General features: G+C 39.4%; 1 protein-coding gene across 4 annotated transcripts in view; it reads right to left on the minus strand.

Annotated features, from left to right (window-relative positions):
- The window catches only part of DOCK4 (dedicator of cytokinesis 4), a 481211-nt gene that overhangs the window by 104798 nt on the left and 352111 nt on the right, over positions 1–24302 (minus strand). For all 4 annotated transcript variants that reach the window (XR_010945592.1, XM_067746757.1, XM_067746758.1 and 1 more), the window contains exons 23-25: positions 17238–17430; positions 3002–3129; positions 590–724 (exon numbers count right to left, since the gene is read on the minus strand). Coding sequence is in view for 3 of the 4 variants with exons in the window: in XM_067746757.1 (XP_067602858.1) it covers positions 590–724; positions 3002–3129; positions 17238–17430 (456 nt within the window). In the remaining variant the exon portion in view is untranslated. The remainder of the gene's footprint in view (positions 1–589; positions 725–3001; positions 3130–17237; positions 17431–24302) is intronic.

A 24302-nucleotide genomic window follows, 5' to 3' on the forward strand; every position in this document is an offset into this window, starting at 1 on the left:
ATGTGAGTTTTAAATGGAAATCAATTTATGTACCAATCCATCCATCTACGTATCTCTCTCTCGCGCTCTCCACACACACGTATAAATATATACACAAATGAACTATCACATAAATTATGTCTTAGTATTTCTTATAAATCATGTTATATTAGATTCATAATAGTGGAGCTTGAAGACATCTTAGAAGTTACCAAGTCAAACTTTCTCAATTCATAGCTGAGGAAACTGAGCCCCCCTCACCCTACCCCAAATTAAGATTCTTACTAGTCATAGTGAAAAATTCAGAATCAGAACTCAGGACCCCCAGCTGCTATTGCTCTATTTCACTATTCTCACTTCCCCAAGCAATTTGATAGATGAAAAAAAAGAATGAAAAGTTATCAAGAAGACTGGGGATTTAGAACCAGGTTAACTTAAATTGGGCAAAGTGAAAATAAACTGTGCCAATTTGGCCTTTCTGTAATTAAAAATATCTTATATTAAAAATACCTTATATGCTGTTTATAAACAGCAACCCAGCCTCAAAGCAACTGAGGCTTTAACAAGCACAACTATGCTGTTTGGTGTGCCATTTGCTTTACGGCCTTACCGTGACATCCTGGAACTGGAGACGCATGGTGGAGCCGGATGGCTGTGGTCGACTGGTGATCTCCAATATGGTCCTCAGCAGGATGTCCAGCAGGCTGGCCACTATCACATCTATTTCCTCCAGCACAGATTTTTCCTTAAGAAAAAAAATAATGTGTTCAGGAAATTGTGGCTTAAAGTATATATTAACCTCTCTTTACTGGAAAAGGGGAAAAAGCACATTTCCAAATATAGAATCAAAGAGTCAGAGAACTCGAGAGCTTGACAGACCTGGACCTCTCCTAACTCACCTAAGTGAATGACCTTTGTTTATAGATAACAAAGGGCACAGAGATGTTAACAGCTTATCCAAGAGCATGCAACTCCACTGTGCAGTGGGTACCTGAGATACAAGATACACCTGAGTGATGTTCTGGAAAGCACCCCAGACTAATTCAGAACACCAGCTATGTCACTAACATGGTGTGTGTCCCTGTGCAAGTCAGTTTGCCTTTCTGGGCCTGATTCTTCACTAAACGTCCCTCTTGGTTTTAAGAGTCCATAATTTTTTGATTTCAGTTTGTGCTTACATTTACTCTTCTCATTACTGGAGTTGCACAGGTCATTTTCCAAAACTCTATTTTAAGTGCAAATGACTATTTCTATAAAAATGATTTTTTAAAATCCCTACATGTAAAGGTTAGCAAACAGCATTCAGTCTGGGTGAATAGTTAGTTACAGACTGGACTTAATGTCATTGGTCATGGTGGGACTGCTTCCCCAAAGCAAAATTAGTACTATCTAAGCCCCCAGGACTTGAGTGAGAAATGCAAATTGCTCTGCACTGACTGTATGTAGTGGATTTGAGTTATTATACCTGCACCAGACGAAGCACTATGATTATAAATACTTTGTACCAAGGAGATTGCCTTTGCAAAGAAAACTTTTAGAAAGTATGAGTTTAAAAGAGCTTTTTGGCTAGGATTTTATGATAAACTTTCTTACACTTGTAAGAAAACTACTAAGGATTTTCCCTCAGAGCAGAGTTTCTGCTCTGAATTCCTTATCAGATAAGTACAAAAATTGACTGCAACTTTAACAATGGGAGAAAAAAAAAAAAATCACCTCTACTATCACCTGATGTTTTCAGTTTTCTGCAGTGAACTTTTGAACTTACTTTTAACTCTCAGCAGTTAAGAGTTAGCAAAAACATTCTAACTAGGCCCAGCGTAGCTATGCTTTATTCAATTGGGTGTGTAAAAAGCAATGGTCCTTCCCATGCAGGTGTCTTATACCATACTTTTATTTATTTTTTTCAATTAATTTTTATTGGAGTATAGTTGCTTTACAATGTTGTGTTAGTTTCTACTGTATAGCAAAACGAATCAGTTATACATATATCCCCTCTTTTTTAGATTTCCTTCCCATTTAGTTCACCACAGTGTATTAAGTAGAGTTCCCTGTGCTATCGTACTACACTTTTAGACACAGAGCTTCTGGCCTTTTTCTCTCAAGGGCCAACTCTGTTCCCACAGCATTGGGGCCCTATCTCCACCACCTCCACTGGAAGTCCATGTCAGCTGACTGCTGAGCTCTTCAGAAGGTCATAAGTCAGAGGAACAAAAATGGGGAAACTGTAGCATAGCAGTAAAAGGGAGACAGAGAAATGAATCTTAGCACTCACTGCTAAACCCTGCTTTGTAAAGCTTGTTACAGATGAGGCTCCTTAGTGAACAGATGCAGATTGACAGAACTGAATAGGGCATACTTCATATGTTGACTTCACATCAGAGCCCTGAGCCATGAACATGCATACTCCGAGTTGTCCCTGTTTATAAGCAAGCATGTGGTTTTTCTCTATTGACATTGCATTGTCTAGAGCAATTGTATTGCCTCCAGAGTCAGGAACACGACAGGAATTCCTAAAGCCATAACAATTGAATGATTACTGTCGGGTGAGTAACAGTTGTGGTGCAAGATACCCCCAGGCTCCTGAGGCTCTCCTTTGCTTTCTCCATCTCCAGGGGGCTGGGCCCAAGGCTCACGGCCAAGCTTGGACCATCATCATGCAATCTTTCACACAGTGGGCCCAAACAGGCTGTCTTTGCAAGCAATAATTTATTCTCGCCACAGAGCATTCATCAAGATTAAAGACACATGTGGGAGGCTTTGAGATTTCTAATTTTTCTCATTGGGTATTCAGTTCTTTCTTGAAATACAAGTTTAGGAAACCCAGGTTATTTGGGGTTACAGCGATGCCACAAGGTTAAAAAAACATTCCTTTAGAAGAAAAGTAAAAAGTCCAAAGCAGCTGGAAATAAAAGTGAGAGTCTCAAAGGATGACTCTTTGGTGTGGTTTATCTGAAGACTTTTAAAATTTTATTTCCAGAAGCCATTTGATGGGAACTACATCTTATAACCTGTATTTACTTACTGAGCTATTTTTCTTGATGAGACAAAATACGTTGCTAAGGATCCGAGCGCACATGATCAGGTCCTTCTGTTCTTGCAAGTGCATGTGGAGGTGATGTAACACGACAGGTAAGAGAATATACCGGGAATCTGGAAGGAGAAGAAGCATTAGTGTCACAAGGAAGAGTCCCGTGCAAACCTCGTGCAAATCCTTATCTACTCTTTAATCTAATTTTAATTGCGAAATTATTAATACATGTAGTTAGAAAGGTACTAGCTCTACAAGGTTGATATTGAAAAACAGTAGTCTCTTCCCCAACCCATGATTCCTGCACTTGCGAGACCTTTGACTCTTTTGTTGAAATAGGTGTTTTTTTGGGTTTTTTGTTTTTTTTTACTTCCCAATACCTAAATGGCACACTTCTCTTGCTATTTCCAGATTTTTCATTGAGACGGATCATCTACTGACTTCCTAACATGGTAGATGAGAATTTAGTTTTTTCACCCCCTTTTCTTCTCCCCAGCCTCTCAAAAGAGCTGTATACAATTTCTGGCTAAATGAACACTTTGCGTTTGCTGTTATCCTGACTTCCAACCCCTTGTCCAAGATCAGATTTTTGTTGTATTTTTGTTTTTCTCTCTCTGAAAGCTTTCAGGAAATTATTCTTGGTAATTGAAACTTTCATGACTATATGACTTGCCTTGACTCTTTAACTCTATAAACCCATGTCCTTCAGAGCTGGGAACTTGCCTTGAATTATTTCTAGGATTATTTCTTTCCCGCTATTTCTTCTGTCCTCTGTCTGGAACTCTGACTACATTCACGTCATGAATCTCTTCAGCTGTCTTCTACTTTTCTTGAATATTTTTTTCATCTTTTGTCTAAAATTCTGGGCAATTTCCTTACTTTACCTTCCAACCCCTCTATTCAATTTTCTTATTTACACTATCATATATTTAATCTCCAAGTGTCCTTCCCATTTCCAAGTCCAGTGTTGTGGCCATACAACCTGTGCAGTCACACAGATCCCTGTGCCCACAAAGGCCCCGCGCTTGTGTGGATGAAAAATTGTTTCTCGCCATCTGCCTCTACAAGGATGAAGCCACTAGCCACTGCAGTCGCTGACCCTCAACACACCCTGAAAGGAGTTCAGGGTGGAAATCAGGAATGAAGCACTCTGTGCTCTGGGAAAAACTGGCAGAACAGGCCTTCAGATAGTTAGATATTTTTCACAAGATTTTATGAGCCCAATTTCTTACATCTTCTCATATCTAGAAAAGCACTAAAATCATTAACAGAGACATGTGCTTAGCAGCCACCTCCTACCAAAACGTGTGCTTGACTGCACATATCCCCCTTCGCCCGCCAAAATCACATACATACTGACCTCCCCTGCTACCTTCAGAGCAGTTCCTCAGAGCTATCTGGGAGGCTGTCTCCTGGGCTATGGTCCTCATTTTGCTCCAAATAAAACTTAACTCACAGCTCTGGGGTTGTGCGTTTTTTTGTTTGTTTGTTTGTTTGTTTTTTTGTTTTTCAGTCGACACTTGGTGTAATGTTCTGCTGCAGCCATCATGAAATTCTTAATAACTTTCAAACAAGAGGTGTTGCATTTTCATTATGCAGCCATTCATCTTTATTTCTCTGAATGATCTCTTTATAGCTTCCCATTCTTGTTTCATGGATACACTATCTTCTCTCTCTGGGGAAATCAGAGACAACTTTTTGATTTTTTTTCTCCCTTAATTATCTTTGTCTTTCAAGTTCTTTTTGTTTGTTTGTTTCTTCCTTTTGGCCTCTGCCTTTCACATTAGAGGTTTTTCTCCAGTATTTGGTGATCTTTTATTGTCCCTTCATCTTTTCAAGGGAGGTACTGAAATGCTAACTGGGAAAAAAAAAAAAATACCTGTGTGCCTAGGTAAGCTTGTGGACTGATAAGGCTTCACCACAAGGAGGCGAGACATGCAGATGGGGGACCCCATCATCAGGGGACCCCCAAATTTCAGAATCTGAGATGTCTGCTCTTGGGCTGGTCAGTTTCTCCAGAGAGAAATCTGCTAATCTCCTCTCTGGGGAGCATGAACCCATCATTTTCTGGGTAATGTGGAATCAAGACGGTAAGTGGCTGGTGGGGAAGTGGCTGGTAGGGGTCCCTCTGTTTAATCTGCTTACAGTGTGGAGGCTCAACCCCCAAATTTAGCATTGTCTGATTCTTCTGAATCCAGGCATGTCTCATTGACTTACTCTAGAGAGTAAACTTTCCATTTCTTGCTAAAATAGAGGAGGGATTGAGGTAGGGTGGATGGGATACTAAATATTCCTTCTAAAGATTTAAAAAATTTCTAGCACCCTTAATCTTCAGAGATACCTCATATTTTCAATTCCTGATCCTTTCTGATACCATCCTGAGTTTTCTGCAATTCTGTGCTATAAACTAGTTTGTTCCTTGGCTCTGCTCCAACTCCATAAACCTGTCTGTGTTTCAGCCTTCTCTTGTCTGCTGTCAGACTTTGTAAAACTGTTGATATCTCTTATGTGTTGCCATCTCCTCTCCCACTCTCCTGAACTTGTGAGATTCCATATTTTTTAAAAATTCCTTTACTGACCATAGATACGAAACCACAATTCAAAAGTTTAGCAAATCAATGCCAGCAATATATAAAATAAGTATTACTTCAGGACCAGATGAGGTTTATCTTAAAAGCAAGGTTTGTTTAACATCTAAAGCTCATATTCATATTCACTTTCATCAGGGAAGAAAGATACATAGAGTTGATTTCCTCTTACGCATGGTAGTTCATTCCTAAAAAGTCACTGGGAACAGTGAAATGGCGAAAGGGAATCATTTCTCCTAGGAGAAATATATAGGTACTTGTGTATACCTCACAGAGATTACAATCTGAAATCCTAAAATCAACTCATCAAGGTAGATTCTATTTTCTTTATTTTACAAAAGAGAAAACGAGGTTCAGAAGTGTGAAGTGACCTGCCTGAGGGAGCCCCACTAACAGGGATAAGTGTTGGGAATTAAACTGGCCCCAGAGCTGGAGCTTCCTGCCCTCTGCTGCCTCTGCCCTCTGCTCATCCCCACGTGAGTGGAAACGGAAGCAGAGCATCGCCTTGCTCGACCTCAGCTGGGAATGTGTGCATCCCGGAACTCAAAGTGCTCACTACTCTGTGCATGCCCGTGAATGAACATAAAAGTGCCACAGTACTGATTCGGGGGCTACAAATAAGTTTCAGTGAGTCAGTCTGTGAATAATAAACACATGTGTCAATCCTCCCTTAAATGGAAGTCTTATCTCGATCTCTAACTTGGCATTAGTATTTGAAATAGTAAGGTAACAGTAATCTAAAAATTGACTTATGCAGTATATATTTCAATCTTTTGAAAAAGTAACAGTGAATACGCTTATTGTCCTGAAGGTTTATTTTTCAACATGATGTCATGAGCACAAAATTAGTGCCTACCGGGGGCCAATAATGGGCATATTATTTACGAGATGTGTACTTACAAATGCCCCAGCCCCTGTCCTGCTCTGCTTGATTTTCTAAAAGATGTCATCTGTGCAACAATTCAAATGGATTAATTTTGGTTTATAAAAAACCATGTGTCTTATAAAGAGTCTGCAATAAATTATAATTCCACTTCACTCATTCAAGGAAAAGTGGATAATCTAAATAACTCTATACCTATTAAAGAAACTGAACTTGCTGTTAAGAGCCTACAAGGAGAATTCTAGACTCAGGTGGCTTCTGTGAATTCTATGAAGCAGTTATTGGAAGAAAGAGTATCAAGTCTGCACAAATCCTTCCAGAAAATAGAATAAACAGGGGATACAACTAACTCATTTTATGAGGCCAGCACTATCTATGCCGAAATTAGCCAAAGACATTACAAAACTACAGATTTGACATTTCTCATCAACACAGATGCAAAAATCCTTATAAAATTTTAACATAACACACACACACACACACACACACACACACACACACACACAATGATTAAATAGGATTTATCCTGGGAATGCAAATTCATTTAACATTTGAAAGTCAATCAATCAATGTAATTCACCATATTAGCAGTAGATGTAGGAAAAATGCAAAATTCAGCATCCATTAATGATAAAAGCTGTCAGGAAGATAAGAATAGAAGGTAATTTTCTCAAATTGATAAAGGGCATTAATGAAATGCCTGCCATTAGCTAACATAATAATAGTAGAAGACTGGATGAATGCTTTCTCCTTAAGATCAAAAATAAGACAAGGATGGCCAATTTCACCCACTCAGTTTAACCATGCACTGGATTCCTAGACAATAAAATAAGGTATATCCATAGGTGAAAAAGTATATGACCCTGTATCCTAATGAAAATCGTAAGAAATGCAAACAAAGTGTTCATGATTCGGAAAGGGCCTTCAGCAGCGTTTGCCTGACTTCTCTTACTGTCTTCTTTATTTCTTTTAGGAGTGAGGTTAGAAGTCTCATATTTCTTTTAACACCTGCCACCAGGCTACCAGCACAAGGAGGTATGGCCTTAGGTTCACCATCAAAACAAAACACATAAGGCACAGGCACACTTCACTTTAAGAAAACGAACGCGGAGTATTAAACCCAAACTTGTAAAATAATTCATTGCAGGCTTCCTTTCAACAGGAAGCGTGATCAGGGAACTTAAATACTTATTTACAAATCAATTACTTGAGAAAAAGAACCAAGAAAAGGAAACTGAAAGCTTAAATGACAGGAGTCACTGTCTAGTGATGCTTAATTAGAAAGGAAGATAAAGCTTATCTGATATGTTCTTGCAGCCAGTGGGATTTGATGTCTAAAAATTCAATTTGCAGCCAACTGTTAAGAAAATCTCTACTGCCAAAAAAGTAAGTAAGGTAGACAAATAATTCATGTGTGGTGTGTAGATTTGCTGCTTCTCCATTAGTAGGGCAGTATCAGCCAATGCACAGGATAGAATGGATGGGTAAATGCCCAACAAGCTGACTGGTTAAAATGCTAACGCTTACCTTTAAAAGAAAATACCTGGATTCATCAAGAAGGCTCAAAGGAAAAAGAAGGGACTTCCCTGGTGGAGCAGTGGTTAAGAATCCGCCTTCCAATGCAGGGGACACGGGTTTGAGCCCTGGTCTGGGAAGATCCCACATGCCATGGAGTGCCAAGGCCCGTGCGCCACAACTACTGAGCCCATGTTCCTAGAGCCCGTGCTCCACAACAAGAGAAGCCACCGCAATGAGAAGCCAGCACACTACACTGAAGAGTAGCCCCGGCTCGCTGCAACTAGAGAAAGCCCGAGTGCAGCAACGAAGACCCAATGCAGCCCCCCAAAATTAATTAATTAATTAAAAAAAGAAAAAAGGAAACCCATAGTTGAACAAACACTAACTTCCTAAACATTTAACAACAGTATCCGTTATACAGCTCCTATCCTTGAAAGGGTCAAAACATTCATATTATGTATCTCATATAAAGCTCACTGTATTGTGTCTCACTTTCTGTTTTGCCTGTACACACTTGAGTGGATAAAGCCAGCTCCTGATAGCAATTTCCAGTGGGCGTGGGGCTAGGAAGGAGGAGAAGCAGCTAAAAAATGCTGATGAATTTCCTCCTTGTGGTTGATTTCGAGGAAAGTCGTCATCTTTGCCTCCTCTATCAACAAAGCTTTAGACAACAATCCCTGTAGCCGTCTGTCCCCACGGGAGTGAGGTCTGTGAGTCCTGTGGTGGCATGCAGGGTTGCTGGCCACTCTCCACAAACTGTCCCAGCGTGGGCTGGACATCAGCAAGGACACCTAAGCAGCTGCTCTGTGGCAGCCTCAGGACGGGGAGATGGTAAATCAGGTGGGCAAGAGGTCCAGCTGGGGCACAGCTTTGCATGTAGCAGAGCTGCTGGCTGCAGGGAAGCACCAGCCGCACAGGAAGCCCTGAAATCAGAGCTGGGTTAGGTCTTTGTCATCAAAGCCACCAGGAATTGAACTGCCAATGTTACAGCAACAGAACCTGCAAACAAGCCCTTCAGACATTAGAGGACAGACAACATTCAGAATGGAAAGGATCACAGATGACTTAGGGGCTACATGCCATGCAGACAAAGTCAGGATCACAGAAGAAAACAAAATACAGGGCTAAGGATGATCTCTCTGTGTTGTTCTTACCCAGTGGATTCAATCCCCTCCCACACCCCGCACCTAAAGCAAAATCCTAAGGAATGCAAAGTATCCATCAGTGGGAAAGTGCCTTTATCTGTGTTTGCCTGTCTTCTCTTAGTGATTTCTTGATCTCTTTTGGGAGTGAGGTTAGAAGTCTCGTATTTCTTTTAATGCCTGCCACAGGGCTACCAGCACAAGGAGGTCTGGCCTTAGGTGTACTTTTTACTTTTGTCAACTGTGCTCTGCTCCTGGTCTGGGACTCCAGCACTGAACACTGTTCTGTTGTCATGTTCATGCTCAACCTTAGCTCAAAAGTTGCTTTTGTAATAAAACTTTCCTTCTTTAATGCACATCATTTATTCAATAGCTATTGCTGCTCCATCCTGATCCCTAGCCATGACCCAGTACCTAGTATTCACGAAACGTTTACCAAGCAACTATTATGTACCAGGCACTGTTACAGAAGCTAAGATAAAACTGTCATCAAGATAAATATAGCCCCTGCTCTCTGAGGCTTTCCTTCTGGGATGAGGGTAGGAGATGGACATTAAACAACTAAATCACCAATTCTTTAGTTATTACAGATGTGTTAGGTTATCCAAGAAGTAAAAAGCCAAAGAATGAGAGTAATAATGGGGTGGGTGAGACAGATAGAAGATTTCTGGAGAAATGAGAGTTCAACTGAGCCCTGAAGGGTGCATGGGGGTCAACTAGGTTCAGAAAGGAAGAGGAGAAAGTGGGTTCCAAGCAGAGTGAAGAAATATGGAGATGGGACCAGGCAGGTGGGCCGGGCCAGATCACAAGGCCTGGAGTGTGCCCCCAAAACAGAATAAAACAACTGGGATGTGAATAAAGGAACTGGGTGGGAGTGACATCATCTGGTATGAGTTTCTGAAAGGGAACTATGGCTACACAGATGGACAGGAGAAAGGAGATATGGGGAAAAAGTATAGAAACCACTGAGGCAGGTCAGAGCAGGTGGCAGTCTGTATGGAGAGGTGGGAGCTGGGGAGGGGAGAAATGGCTGGGCATGCGAGACGCTGTGGAGGCCCAAGAGCAGTGGTGGTGGTAGGTGGAGACGAAGGGCAAAGGGAGAAGAGGGCTTCAGGAACGACTCTGAGGTCTCTAGGTGGAGAGCGTTGCCACATAGACTGTATTGTAATTTGCTACATTACTTGTAACCTAATACCTGGAATGGAGTCTGCTCACAATAAACATTTGTTGAATGAATGAATGAGCTACACCATGAGTTCTACTGGATCTGACAGGCAACTGAAATGGACCTGACATTTCTGTGTTCGTGTTTTAACCCAGCTTAAATGGGAAATAAGTAGGTTGCACATCACATTATCACAGTCCAGTTTGCAGCAACTCCATGGGCTGGCACTCGCCCTGGGCGCCCAGGAGAAAGCAGCTATTCCTAACACCATACTTCAACGCAAACCAAGGCAGCTGCTTGTGGCATTGGAAACAAGACACACATCCCGGGTCTACTCCCCCACCCCCCGGAAATCTGTGCATATGTGATTGAGTGACAGATAAGAAATGAAAAGATAGGGGTCCCCCCTTTCTCCAGAAACGTGCTTGCTCATTCAATCAGTATTGAAGAGATCAGAAACAAGGTCAGAGAACAAAGTTGAAATTGGATGGTGAGTAGCCCAAAATATGTACATTTACCTTTATTTTCAAACGCCACAGATAAAACTTAGGGTTGGCTACGATTTTGGCGATGCATATTTTTCACCTTAAGTTCTATGTTCAGAGTGGCGCATTACCTAAAACTCCTAATTTTATCGTTTTCTCTTCTAGGGAAAGATGTGGAAATTCTTTTCCAAACAAGCCCCTTTCTAAGTACTTCTTTAAGAACCTGCACTTTAACATGGTTTTAACTAATATATACACCTTAAAAATTTTATGTGTGCCAATCTTTAATAAAAGCCAAGAATAGAGATTGAACAACTATGAAAACTATGAAACTCTCAGCAAGTGATTTCAGAGCTCCCTGATGGTGGAGGCCACCCAGAAAGGCCTTCGCTCCTAAGTTTTTCCACTTTGAGCAAGGGGACCTGGGGGAAAACACAGATAAGGGCAGCGAGCAGGGAGTGGATGAAGGAATTGAGACTAGAGGGGGCAAAACACTAAGGATATTTTAACAAAGGCTTTCTTGAGGTCTCAGGGGATTTAAAAAAACCCCAAAAAAACCTATTTTTATATTGGCTAACCAACATGAAATCTACATTAAAAAAACTAAGGTCTTTACACTTCTTCCAGTGGTCCTGCATTATCATTCTACTTCTAGGGAAAAAGTGCAGCCCTTATTCATGCAGCTCTGCTCATCTTTGTAAGGCGCATCTACTACAGTGCAAGCTCTGGCTAATAGAAAAGCTTTAAGCAAATGGCATTTTCAAAAGTGAAAGAAATTTAATCACTTGCAGTGCCAGAGAAGTCAATACTCAATTACGCTTTAACTATAGTTCTAAGAAATAAAAGCTACCAGGCACCCGTCAACTGTAGTAATATTTCCCTCTTAAAGTTGTCAAATTAACAGATAAACCATCACACATCCTTCCTTTATATTATGGCCTAAAATGGGAGGTGGAATGGGGAGGTGGAGGCATTCATTCCCAGAATAAACTGTAAAAATAGTCTAATAGTCCACCTTCCTCCCTCTCTCCTTTACTTTCATTGCAGCCTTGTATCAAACCCACAAAAGAGCTAACAGGGACCGAGGAGTTTCTGGTGAAAAGGAAAAAAAATGACTTTTGGATGCTTTCTTAAGAAATCCCTACCCTAAGAAATCTGATTCTTTATTTTGTAGGAAAAGAAAGTACCACTGTCATGTGTCTCGTCATTACACACTCAGTGCACTTATGCTCACCTCTATTATCTGCGCTGAGGTTTTCCTGATAAACTGCTCAATTATCCCAAAGCAGAAATGTATATGACTTTTTCTTAGCAAGCAAATAGCTCAGCAATGACTACAGACCTCTGCTGAACAATTCAAGTGACAAGCAACGGAGCCCAGTGCAAATCTGATGCAAAACCACGGTCCCCCAGAGCCTGACCTTGCTGTCTGAGAAGACTCAGCACCTGCCCTCTCACCCCCATTGCTCAAACCATCCCTCTGCTCCCGCTCTCCACACTTCCCTGCCCCAACCTCTATACTTCAAATCTACTCTTTTTGCCATTGCTAAAGCTGTCTTCTCTAACATCATTGAGACCTTTTCCTGGCCTTCAAAAAACAGGAAGAATAGAATTGTGGGGAAAAAGGGAAAAGTCAGTTGTTCAACTTTTATACCTTAAGTACGTCTGACTGGACCCCACATGATTTAGACATCAAATAACAACCTGCTTAAATTCCAAATCTGAGCTAAGTCTTTCAGGTCTGGCCAGATGCCCTAGACTCTCACCTTGAGGGTGCAGCTCAAAGGGGTTGACTCAGTCCTGCCTGGCTGTGGAATGCCTCCAGCCCTGAGGCTGCCCCTTGGCCCTTAACTCAAGATGGCTTGAACCTTCCTATCGCTTTTTTCATTCCCTTTTGTGGTGCTGACCTTGTATTCTGTATGTATTAATTTCTAATCTAAGCTCAACTAGAGGTATTCTGCAACCATGCTGCTTCCTTTGTGTGTCTCCTCCACTTTTTTTCTCCTTGGGATTTGTAATGGTTACTTTTATATGTCAATTTGACTGTGCCATGAGAGCCCAGATATTTGGTTAAACATTATCTTGGGTGTGTCTGTGTGAGTGTTTCTGGATGAGAATAACATGTGATTTGGTAGACAAAGTAAAGCAGATTGTCCTCCCCAATGTGGGTGGGCCTCATCTAATCCGCTGAAGCCCTGCATACAAGAAAAGGTGGAGTAAGGGAGGGTTTACTCTCTCTGCCTGTCATTCAGCTAAGAAGTCCATCCTCTCCTGCTTTCAGATTTAGACTGGAATTTATACAATCACCTCTCCTGGTTTTCAGGCCTTGGGACTCAGACTGGAATGACACCATCTGCTTTCTTGAGTCTCCAGCTTGCCAACTGCAGACCTTGGAACTTCTCAGCCTCCATAAGCACATGGGGCAATGCCTTATAATAAATCTCCTTACACACACATACACACACGCACACAAACATACACTATTGGGTCTGCTTCTCTGCAGAACCCTAATATAGGATTCTAGTACTAAGCCAACTTTCAGAACTCTCTCTCTTTCCTAGGGGCTTGTAACATCTACAGTTTTGTTCTCCAAAATGTTTTGAAATTTATTTTCTTAACGTGTGGGCCAATTGTGCTCCACATTCCTTTCTAGCTAATATGAACCCCCAGAAAATGAGGTCACTTTCTCAGATTCTTCTCACTTCTCTATCACTAACCAGTTCATCTTTGCTAATCAGAATTCAGCTCAGAGTAGCAATTATCTTTGCCATACACCATGTCCTGAGAAATGGAACTGTCATTACGGCAGTCAAGAATTAAGTACTTTGTCTTCAGCTGAATACATAGCCAGTTGATACCCTGTAACATACTTATCCCTACTTTATTTTGCCCTGTTCAGATTTATAATTTTAATCAGAAAAGTGTCATTTGCAACTTCCATCTGGCCAAGATGTGTGTACTTACATGAATGCAGCACTTCGTGTTCCATTTATTTTACTTTCAATAAGTAAATAAAATTCATAGACTTCTGAGTGTTTTTGACCTTCTACACCATCACACTGCTTCTGAACTGTTTGTTTTACCCATATGTAGTAGGCAGAATAAACGGCTGCCCCCAAAGATATCTACATCTTAATTCTCAGAACCTGTGAATATGTTATGTGAAAAGAATACGTTAGATGAAAGAGATTTTGCAGAAATGATTAAATTAAGTATGTAGAGATAGGCAGTTTATCCAGGTGGGCACCATGTAAACATAGGGGTCCTTACAAGTGAAAGCAGCTAGACAGAGTCAGAGGCAGATGTGAAGACGCTACACTACTGGCTTTAAAGATGAAGGAGGGGGCCACAAACCAAGGAATGCAGGTGGCCTCTAGAAGCTGTAAAAGGCAAGAAAACGAATTGTCCTCTAGACACTATACAAAGGAACGTCACTCTGTTGACACCCTGATTTTAGCCCAGTGAGAAGCATTTTGGACTTCTGCCCTACAGACATGTAACATAAGAAATTTGAGTTACATTAATCCACTAAGTTTGTGGTAGTTGTTGTAGCATCAATAGGAAACTAAGAGGCCAAAACTATATGTAAAACACGAGTCTGATTTCACCATATTTTGGTGATGTTATTCTTTTTTTTGGTTATGCTTCCTAGGTAATATTTACCCATTCTCTGTCATTTGGTTATAGGTATTTTGGGGGAAATAAGACAAAACTGGGGCAACCAAATTCCAAACTCCCTTTATAAAAACTCCTTTCCTTGTTTTAAGAAGTGTGTGTACTTTTTTTTTTTTTTTAAGTAGAGGTCAAATGTATTAGACTTAATCCCTTTACCTGCTGTTCTCTACCAGAGCCTCTCTTACTATGGTTCTCTGCACCCACACAATGCCCTTAGTTACAGTTTTATATTGTCCCTTTTCTTCTTCCAATTAGACAGAATCTGCTCATTTTTGTGAGATTTGCCATGGCCCTTGTAGGGTTCACACTCTCCTCTTAACCACCAGCCAAGACCTCCTACCTGATTCTTTGACACGGTCTACGGAGCCAATGATTTGAACTGCACATCTTTGCCTCCAGTATCTCATCTTTCAACTGGACTACACAGATGTGCTCCATCTATCCCCCAAGTCCACAGTTTCTGACTTAGAATTTCAGAGTCACTAGAAGTACTTTCTAGGTTTGCTAACACTATCGCTGGGTCCCATGTGATTTAAATAGAGGGTAGTTTGAGCCTTGGAAGGCTCTCAGAAATGCCTGCTGTTTTTCTCCATGAAGATGGCCTCCTTCCAGATGCGCCCTGCCATTTATACATGACGACAGTCTATCTTCCTCAGTAGTGAGTCACTAAACAGCAAGCTAATTCTATCTTCCTGGGGCACTGACAGAAGTCGACCCTCTTACTAACATCTGCACATGCTTCTAAGTGTTCCATTGATCGGGAGCTGCTTTGCTTCCCAAAAGTTTATGCTTCTCCATAATTATCCTCCATGGTGACTGTCCCACATATCATGAGAGGTAGGTTCCCCCACCTCCCCCTCCTCCTCCACACCAGTGTCACCATCACTAAAGCCCAGCACTGGCTCTGAGTCTCTCCTCCAGATCACAAGCACGGACCCTCCAGGGTCCACACATCCTTGGTCTCTTGAGTCCCTCTATCCTGGCCCCCTAAATAATCTCATCACCTCCCACAGAGAGCTGGTATCTTTTCTTCCGGCTTGTAGCAGCTACTTTTTGTTTCTCCTAAGTTCTGATTTCTCTACCACCTCCTGAGCATCAGTAATCAATAAGAAACTGAGCCCACAGACAGAACACATCTCCCAGGGGCAATTAATGAACACAATCCCCCCAAATAATTTCCGTATATTTGAAAACCGTTTTCAACATGTTTTCATGTTGCTCTTTTGGTGTCAGATTTTAACCTAACAAAGAATTATCTGGCCTGTGAGGGAGAAATATGGTAAAAGTCATCTATTCTTCTGAGAGGGGAATGAACTCTTCTCAGTTCGGTAAAAAAAAATTGAAAGTCTAGTCAAATTGGGATGCCTGGTCTGGACCTTAACCCTTCCACTTCACACCACCTTTCCTTAACCCTGGAGGAAGGCCTAACCACTGAAGCAGAACCTCTAGGGCTCTCAGGGACAGAGTTTGAAAACTACCATGAGAAACATCTCTTTTCCAGGATGAGATGTATTTTTATGTGGAAAAATCAGAAGGTTGAACTTTCTCTCATGTTGATTCAAGCATTGTTTATTTCAGGAAAAAAATCAGAAACATACTAACAGTCTATCAACAGGAGAAAAAATAAGTTAACCATTATACACACACACACACACACACACACACTCAGTGGAATACTATACAAGAGTAAAAAAAACTGCAGCTATATCTAATAGCATGGATAAATATAAAAGTGTAATATTAGTCAAAAAGACGCACTCTACTTAATGACATTCAACATAATGTCATCATATAAGACTAAAAGATGAAAATATTTTCAAGAGGTTAAAAAAATATGTTTTTATAGCTACAGAATAAAGGCATAGAAAATAGAAATGGAATCTCTGATAGTGGAAACTTCTATGAAGGAAGCGAATATATACAAGAGGGCCTGAATATTTCTATAATGACAAATCTCTTAAAAGACCTAGAGCAAATATCTGATATTGCTGAGATTTACTCATATTATGCTCTATTCTTCTTTGTATGTTTAAAATGTTTTACAATAAAATAATGTAAAAAAGGTTTATTAAATATATTTTAAACACCATTTAAAAAATACTGCACTATACACACATATCTGCATTCATGTGAAAACATAATTCTCAGAAGAATTTCTAAAAGTTTTTGATTCAGTGATAATGACAGAAACTTCTTAAACTTTAAAATGAGACTGGTATTTTATTATTTTTTTCAGAAAAAAACCCAGAAGAAACAAGAGGCAATGGGATTTAATAATAGATATTATGACAAAATCAGTTTAGTAATTAGTCACTTGCTATTAGGATAAAATAAAAAACGACAATACACTGAAACTTTCACCCAGTTTCAGAACACAAATTGATGGAAAACTTTTAAGGACAAAAGAGACAAATAAACAAAGATCATAGCAGGTCCCTGTAAGCATCTCTGAAAGAAAAATGTTAAATTTTGTTGAATGTTAAAAAAAAAAATCTAAAGCAAGGAAAAAAAGCATGCCCTATACTACAACTTGTTATGATTAGAATTAATAATTTAATCATTAGAGTTTTCATTCTTTCTAGAAATAAAGTTTGAAGAGCCATACTTTTGTATCTGACTATTTAATAAACTTATTCTACCATCCAAATAAACAATGCTTTTGAGAAAGTAGTTTTTAGTTTCTTTTTTTAATTGCTTCTGCTGACCTATAACGACAAAATGTAAATAATGGCTTTCTAGAGACACTGTTTCATCCAAGAGACCCAGCACCTTACCTGGGTTTGTATACAGCTGGCTTTCCACGGTTTTGCCGATGCACTGCAGTTTAACAGCTTGCAGGGCGTCATCCACGTGCACGATGGTCGGCAGACTGCCCAGGGTGTCCTGTACCAAGTTGGCCACTTCCCGGACATCAAAGAGCTTCAACAGCTCTGAGTACACAGCTGGGAAGGAGCTCAGAAACACAGCCTTAAAGAGATGAAATTTAAATCAATTCCCAGATACGACCTGAGAAATCAGCTATAAAATGTCAGTGAGTTTAAGATTGTGACAAATATTTTTGAATGCTAGAAAAATGAATGTAAAATGTTTCTGGTACTGAAACTAAAAAGACTAAAAAGGTTAAAAGGCAAAATTTAGAAAAAAAAAAAGTGTACCAAAATAGAGCAACTTTTCAAAATATGCAAAGGTACAACAGAGTAAAAACTGGGAAATTCTGTAAAACTACTGACATTAGCAAGATGATGGACAATATGCCCAGAGAATCAGCAGAATGCAGCATGATCAAATGGAAAGAATGCTCAACTAAGACCTGGATTGTAATTATTTATGTTTCATTCTTTTTGGAGAAGCTTTCTGAAGTGCTCATTTAAATCTCATTTACTTTTAAGAAGCCAAACACATTAATTCTCTAAAGCACTCAATTTATGATTAAAGAAAAAAACATAGGACATCAGAAGGCATCAGAAGACCTATATTATATGTAGGACTAGTTTGGCTTCTAATAAACTCTGTGACCTTGGACAAATCTTTTTAACCCCGTAGGTTTCAGTTTCATCACCTGCAAAACAACAAGATCATTAGAACAACTCCTTAGGTTTCTTCAAGATATACTGAAAACCCAGAACTGCCTGTATTCTTTATATAAGAAACCTGATAATTATATTTTAAGGGGAAAAAAAAAGATGCTAACATAAAACCCTGAGGGGCATACTTTAAAAACTGGGCTAGGAGAGGACCTTCCAGATGGAAGAGCAGTAAGACAAGGAGATCACTTTCCTCCCCACAAACACATGAAAAATACATTTACATGTGGAACAACTCCTAAAGAACATCTACTGAATGCTGGCAGAAGACCTCAGGCTTCCCAAAAGGCAAGAAACTCCCCACGAACCTGGCTGTGTGGCTGACAGGGTCTTGGTGCTCCGGCTGGGTGTCAGGCCTGAGCCTCTGAGGTGGAAGAGCCGAGTTCAGGACATTGGACCACCAGAGATCTCCCAGCCCCACATAATATCAATTGGCAAAAGCACTCCCAGAGATGTCTGTCTCAATGCTAAGACCCAGCTCCACTCAACGACCAGCAAGCTCCACTGCTGGACAGCCCATGCCAAACAACTAGCAAGACAGGAACGCAACACCACCCATTAGCAGAGAGGCTGCCTAAAATCATAAGTTCACAGACACCCCAAAACACATCACTGAATGCGGTCCTGCCCACCAGAAAGACAAGACCCAGCCTCATCCACCAGAACAAAGCCACCAGTCCCTTCCACCAGGAAGCATACACAACCCATTGAACCAACCTTATCCACTGAGGGCAGACACCAAAAACAACGGGAACTATGAACCTGAAGCCTGCGAAAAGGAGACCCCAAACACAGTAAGTTAAGCAAAATGAGAAGACAGAGAAAATCACAGCAGATGAAGGAGCAAGGTAAAAACCCACCAGACCAAACAAATGAAGAGGAAATAGGCAGTCTACCTAAAAAAGAATTCAGAGTAATGATAGTAAAGATAATCCAGAATCTAGGAAGTAGAATGGAGAAAATACAAGAAATGTTTAACAAGGACCTGGAAGAATTAAACAGCAAACAAACAATGACAAACAACAAAGGAAATGAAATTAAAAATTCTCTAGAAGGAATCAATAGCAGAAAAACTGAGGAAGAAGAATGGATAAGTGACCCGGAAGATTAAATACTGGGAATAACTACCACAGAGCAGAATAAAGAAAAAAGAATGAAAAGAATTGAGGACAGTCTCAGAGAACTCTGGGACAACATTAAACATACCAACATTCGAATTATAGGGGTTCCAGAAGAAGAAGAGAAAAAGAAAGGGACTGAGAAAATATTTGAAGAGATTATAGTTGAAAACTTCCCTAATATGGGAAAGGAAATAGTCAATCAAGTCCAGGAAGTACAGAGTCCCATACAGGATAAATCCAAGGAGAAACACACCAAAACACATACTAATCAAACTATCAAAAATTAAATACAAAGAAAAAATATTGAAAGCAGCAAGGGAAAAACAACAAATAACACACAAGGGAATCCCCATAATGTTAACAGCTGATCTTTCAGCAGAAACTCTGCATGCCAGAAGGGAGTGGCAGGGCATATTTAAAGTGATGAAAGGGAAAAACCTACAACAAAGATTACTCTACCCAGCAAGGATCGCATTCAGATTCGACAGAGAAATTAAAATCTTTACAGACAAGCAAAAGCTAAGAGAATTCAGCACCACCAAACCAGCTTTACAACAAATGTTAAAGGAACTTCTCTAGGCAGGAAACACAAGAGAAGGAAAAGACCTATAATAACAAACCCAAAACAATTACGAAAATGGTAATAGGAACATATATATCGATAATTACATTAAATGTAAATGGATTAAATGCTCCAACAAAAAAACATCTACTGGCTGAATGGATACAAAAACAAGACCTGTACATATGCTGTCTATAAGATACCCACTTCAGTCCTAGGGATACATACAGACTGAAAGTGAGGGGATGGAAAAAGATATTCCGTGCAAATGGAAATCAAAAGAAAGCTGGAGTAGCAATTCTCATATCAGACAAAATCGACTTTAAAATAGAATCAATCCAAGAAGAAGATATAACAATTGTAAATATTTATGTACCCAACATAGGAGCACCTCAATACATAAGGCAAATGCTAACAGTCATAAAAGAGGAAATCGAAAGTAACACAATAATAGTACGGGAATTTAACACCCCACTTCCACCAATGGACAGATCAACCAAAAAGAAAATAAAGAAGGAAACACAAGCTTTAAATGATATATTAAACAAGATGGATTTAATTGATATATATAGGACATTCCATCCAAAAACAACAGAATACACTTTCTTCTCAAGTGTTCATGGAACATTCTCCAGGATAGATCATAGCTTGGGTCACAAATCAAGCCTTGGTAACCTTAAGAAAATTGAAATCATATCAAGTATCTTTTCTGACCACAGTGCTATGAGACCAGATATCAATTACAGGAAAAAAAATACTGTAGAGGATACAAACAGATGGAGGCTAAACAATACACTACTAAATAACCAAGAGATCACTGAAGAAACAAAAGAAGAAATTTAAAAATACCTAGAAACAAATGACAATGAAAACACGACAGCCCAAAACATATGGGATGCAGCAAAAGCAGTTCTAAGAGGGAAGTTTATAGTAATACAATCCTACCTCAGGAAACATCTCAAATAAATAACCTAACCTTATACCTAAAGCAATTAGAAAAAGAAGAACAAAAAAACCCAAGTTAGCAGAAGGAAAGACATCATAAAGATGAGATCAGAAATAAATGGAAAAGAAATGAAGGAAACATGAGCAAAGATCAATAAAATTAAAGCTGGTTCTTTGAGAAGATAAACGAAATTGCTAAACCATTAGTCAGACCCATGAAGAAAAAAGGGAGAAGACTCAAATCAACAGAATAAGAAATGAAAAAGCAGAAGTAACAACTGACACTGCAGAAATACAAAGGATCATGAAAGATTACTACAAGCAACTATATGCCAATAAAATGGACAACCTGGAAGAAATGGACAAATTCTTAGAAAAGTACAACCTTCGGAGACTGAACCAGGAAGAAGTAGAAAATATAAACAGACCAATCACAAGCACTGAAACTGAAACTATGATTAAAAATCTTCCAACAAACAAAAGCCCCAGACCTGATGGATTCACAGGAGAATTCTAATAAACATTTAGAGAAGAGATAAAACCTATCCTTCTCAGACTCTTCCAAAATATAGCAGAGGGAGGAATACTCCCAAACTCATTCCATGAGGCCACCATCACCCTGATACCAAAACCAGACAAAGATGTCACAAAAAAAGAAAACTACAGGCCAATATCACTGATGAGCATAGATGCAAAAATCCTCAACAAAATACTAGTAAACAGAATCCAACAGCACATTAAAAGGATCATACACCATGATCAAGCGGGGTTTATCCCAGGAATGCAAGGATTCTTCAATATACACAAATCAACCAACGCTATACACCCTCTTAAAATGAAGGATAAAAACCATATGATCATCTCAATAGATGCAGAAAAAGCTTTTCACAAAATTCAATACCCATGTATGATAAAAACTCTCCAGAAAGTAGGCATAGAAGGAACTTATCTCAACAAAATAAAGGTCATATATGAGAAACCCACAGCCAACATCATTCTCAATGGTGAAAAACTGAAAGCATTTCCACTATCAGGAACAAGACAAGGTTGCTGACTCTCACCACTATTATTCAACATAGTTTTGGAAGTTTTAACCACAGCAATCAGAGAAGAAAAGAAATAAAAGGAATCCAAATCGGAAAAGAAGATGTAAAACTGTCACTGTTTGCAGATGACATGATATTATATGTAGAGAATCCTAAAGATGCTACCAGAAAACTACTAGAGCTAATCAATGAATTTGGTAAAGTAGCAGAATACAAAATAAATGCACAGAAATCTCTTGCACTCCTACACTAATGATGAAAAATCTGAAAGAGAAATTAAGGAAACACTCCCATTTACCACTGCAACAAATGAATAAAATACCTAGGAATAAACCTACCTAAGGAGACAAAAGACCTGTATGCAGAAAACTATAAGACACTGATCAAAGAAATTAAAGATGATACAAACAGATGGAGAGATATACCATATTCTTGGATAGGAAGAATCAACACTGAAAATGACTCTACTACCCAAAGCAATCTACAGATTCAATGTAAGCCTGTCAAACTACCAATGGCATTTTTCACAGAACTAGAACAAAAAACTTCACAATTTGTATGGAAACACAAAAGACCCCAAATAGCCAAAGTGATCTTGAGAAAGAAAAATGGAGCTGGAGGAATCAGGCTCCCTGACTTCAGACTATACTCCAAAGCTACAGTAATCAAGACATATAGTAGTTGCACAAAAACAGCAATATAGATCAATGGAACAAGATAGAAAGACCAGAGATAAACCCACGCACATATAGTCACCTTATCTTTGATAAAGGAAGCAAGAATATACAATGGAGAAAAGACAGCCTCTTCAATAAGTGGTGTTGGGAAAACTGGACAGCTACATGTAAAAGAATGACATTAGAACACTCCCTAACACCATACACAATAATAAACTCAAAATGGATTAAAGACCTAAATGTAAGGTCAGACACTATATATAAAATTCTTAGAGGAAAATATAGGCAGAACACTCTATGACATAAATCACAGCAAGATCCTTTTTGGCCCACCTCCTAGAGAAATGGAAGTAAAAACAAAAATAAACAAATGGGACCTACTGAAACTTAAAAGCTTTTGCACAGCAATGGAAATCATAAACAAGACAAAAAGACCACCCTTAGAATGGGAGAAAATATTTGCAAACGAAGCAGCTGACAAAGGATTAATCTCCAAAATATACAAGCAGCTCATGCAGCTCAATATCAAAAAAACAAACAACCCAATCCAAAAACGGGCAGAAGATCTAAATAGACATTTCTCCAAAGAAGATATACAGATTGCCAACAAACACGTGAAAGTATGCTCAACATTACTAATCATTAGAGAAATGCAAATCAAAACTAAAATGAGGTATCACCTTACACCAGTCAGAATGGCCATCATAAAAAGCTACAAACAATAAATGCTGGAGAGGGTGTGGAGAAAAGGGAACCCTCTTGCTCTGTTGGTGGGAATGTAAATTGATACAAGCACTATGGAGAACAGTATGGAGGTTCCTTAAAAAACTAAAAATAGAGCTACCATATGACCCAGCAATCCCACTACTGGGCATATACCCTGAGAAAACCATAATTCAAAAAGAGTCATGTACCACAATGTTCATTTCAGCACTATTTACAATAGCCAGGACATGGAAGCAACCTAAGTGTCCATCGACAGATGAATGGATAAAGAAGATGTGGCACATATATACAATGTTATATTACTCAGCCATAAAAAGAAATGAAATTGAGTTATTTGTAGTTAGGTGGATGAACCTAGAGTCTGTCAAAGAGTGAAGTAAGTCAGGAAGAGAAAAACAAATACCGTATGCTAACACATATATATGGAATCTAAAAGAAAAAAAATGGTTCTGAAGAACCTAGGGGCAGGACAGGAATAAAGATGCAGACGTTGAGAATGGACTTGTGGACACGGGGAGAGGGAAGGGTAAGCTGGGATGAAGTGAGAGAGTGGCATGGACATATATACACTACCAAATGTAAAACAGATAGCTAATGGGAAGCAGCCGCATAGCACAGGGAGATCAGCCTGGTGCTTTGTGACCACCTAGAGGGGTGGGATAGGGAGGGTGGGAGGGAGATGAAAGAGGGAGGGGATATGGGGATATATATGTATACGTATAGCTGATTTACTTTGTTATACAGCAGCAACTCACACAACAATGTAAAGCAATTATACTCCAGTAAAGATATTAAAAAGATAAATAAAGTAAACAAAATAAAATACACTTAGCCCCACTTTATATCACAAATATTTTAAAAATATTGAATAATCAATTTTTAAACAAATTCATTGCATTTGTGATGTACCAGGAATTCAGAATAGTCAAATAAAGCAACGATTAAGTCTCTGAAAAAAAAATAAATAAAAATTAAAAAAAAAAAAAACTGGTCTAGGATTGTACATCTAAACAAACTCAGCCTTTTAAAATTCCACAAAAGGAGGGCAGTGGAAGGAAAAGTCGATCAGCCTCAAACACCTGGTGAAGGAAGGTATTACATTTTGTAATATGAGATTCAAGGGCTGGTGGGTTTACCATTGAGATCTGACACCAGGGGAAGGTAGGTCAAGTCTACAA

The sequence above is a fragment of the Pseudorca crassidens genome, chromosome 8 (genome assembly GCF_039906515.1).
Source record: "Pseudorca crassidens isolate mPseCra1 chromosome 8, mPseCra1.hap1, whole genome shotgun sequence".
Classification (NCBI taxonomy): Eukaryota; Metazoa; Chordata; class Mammalia; order Artiodactyla; family Delphinidae; genus Pseudorca; species Pseudorca crassidens.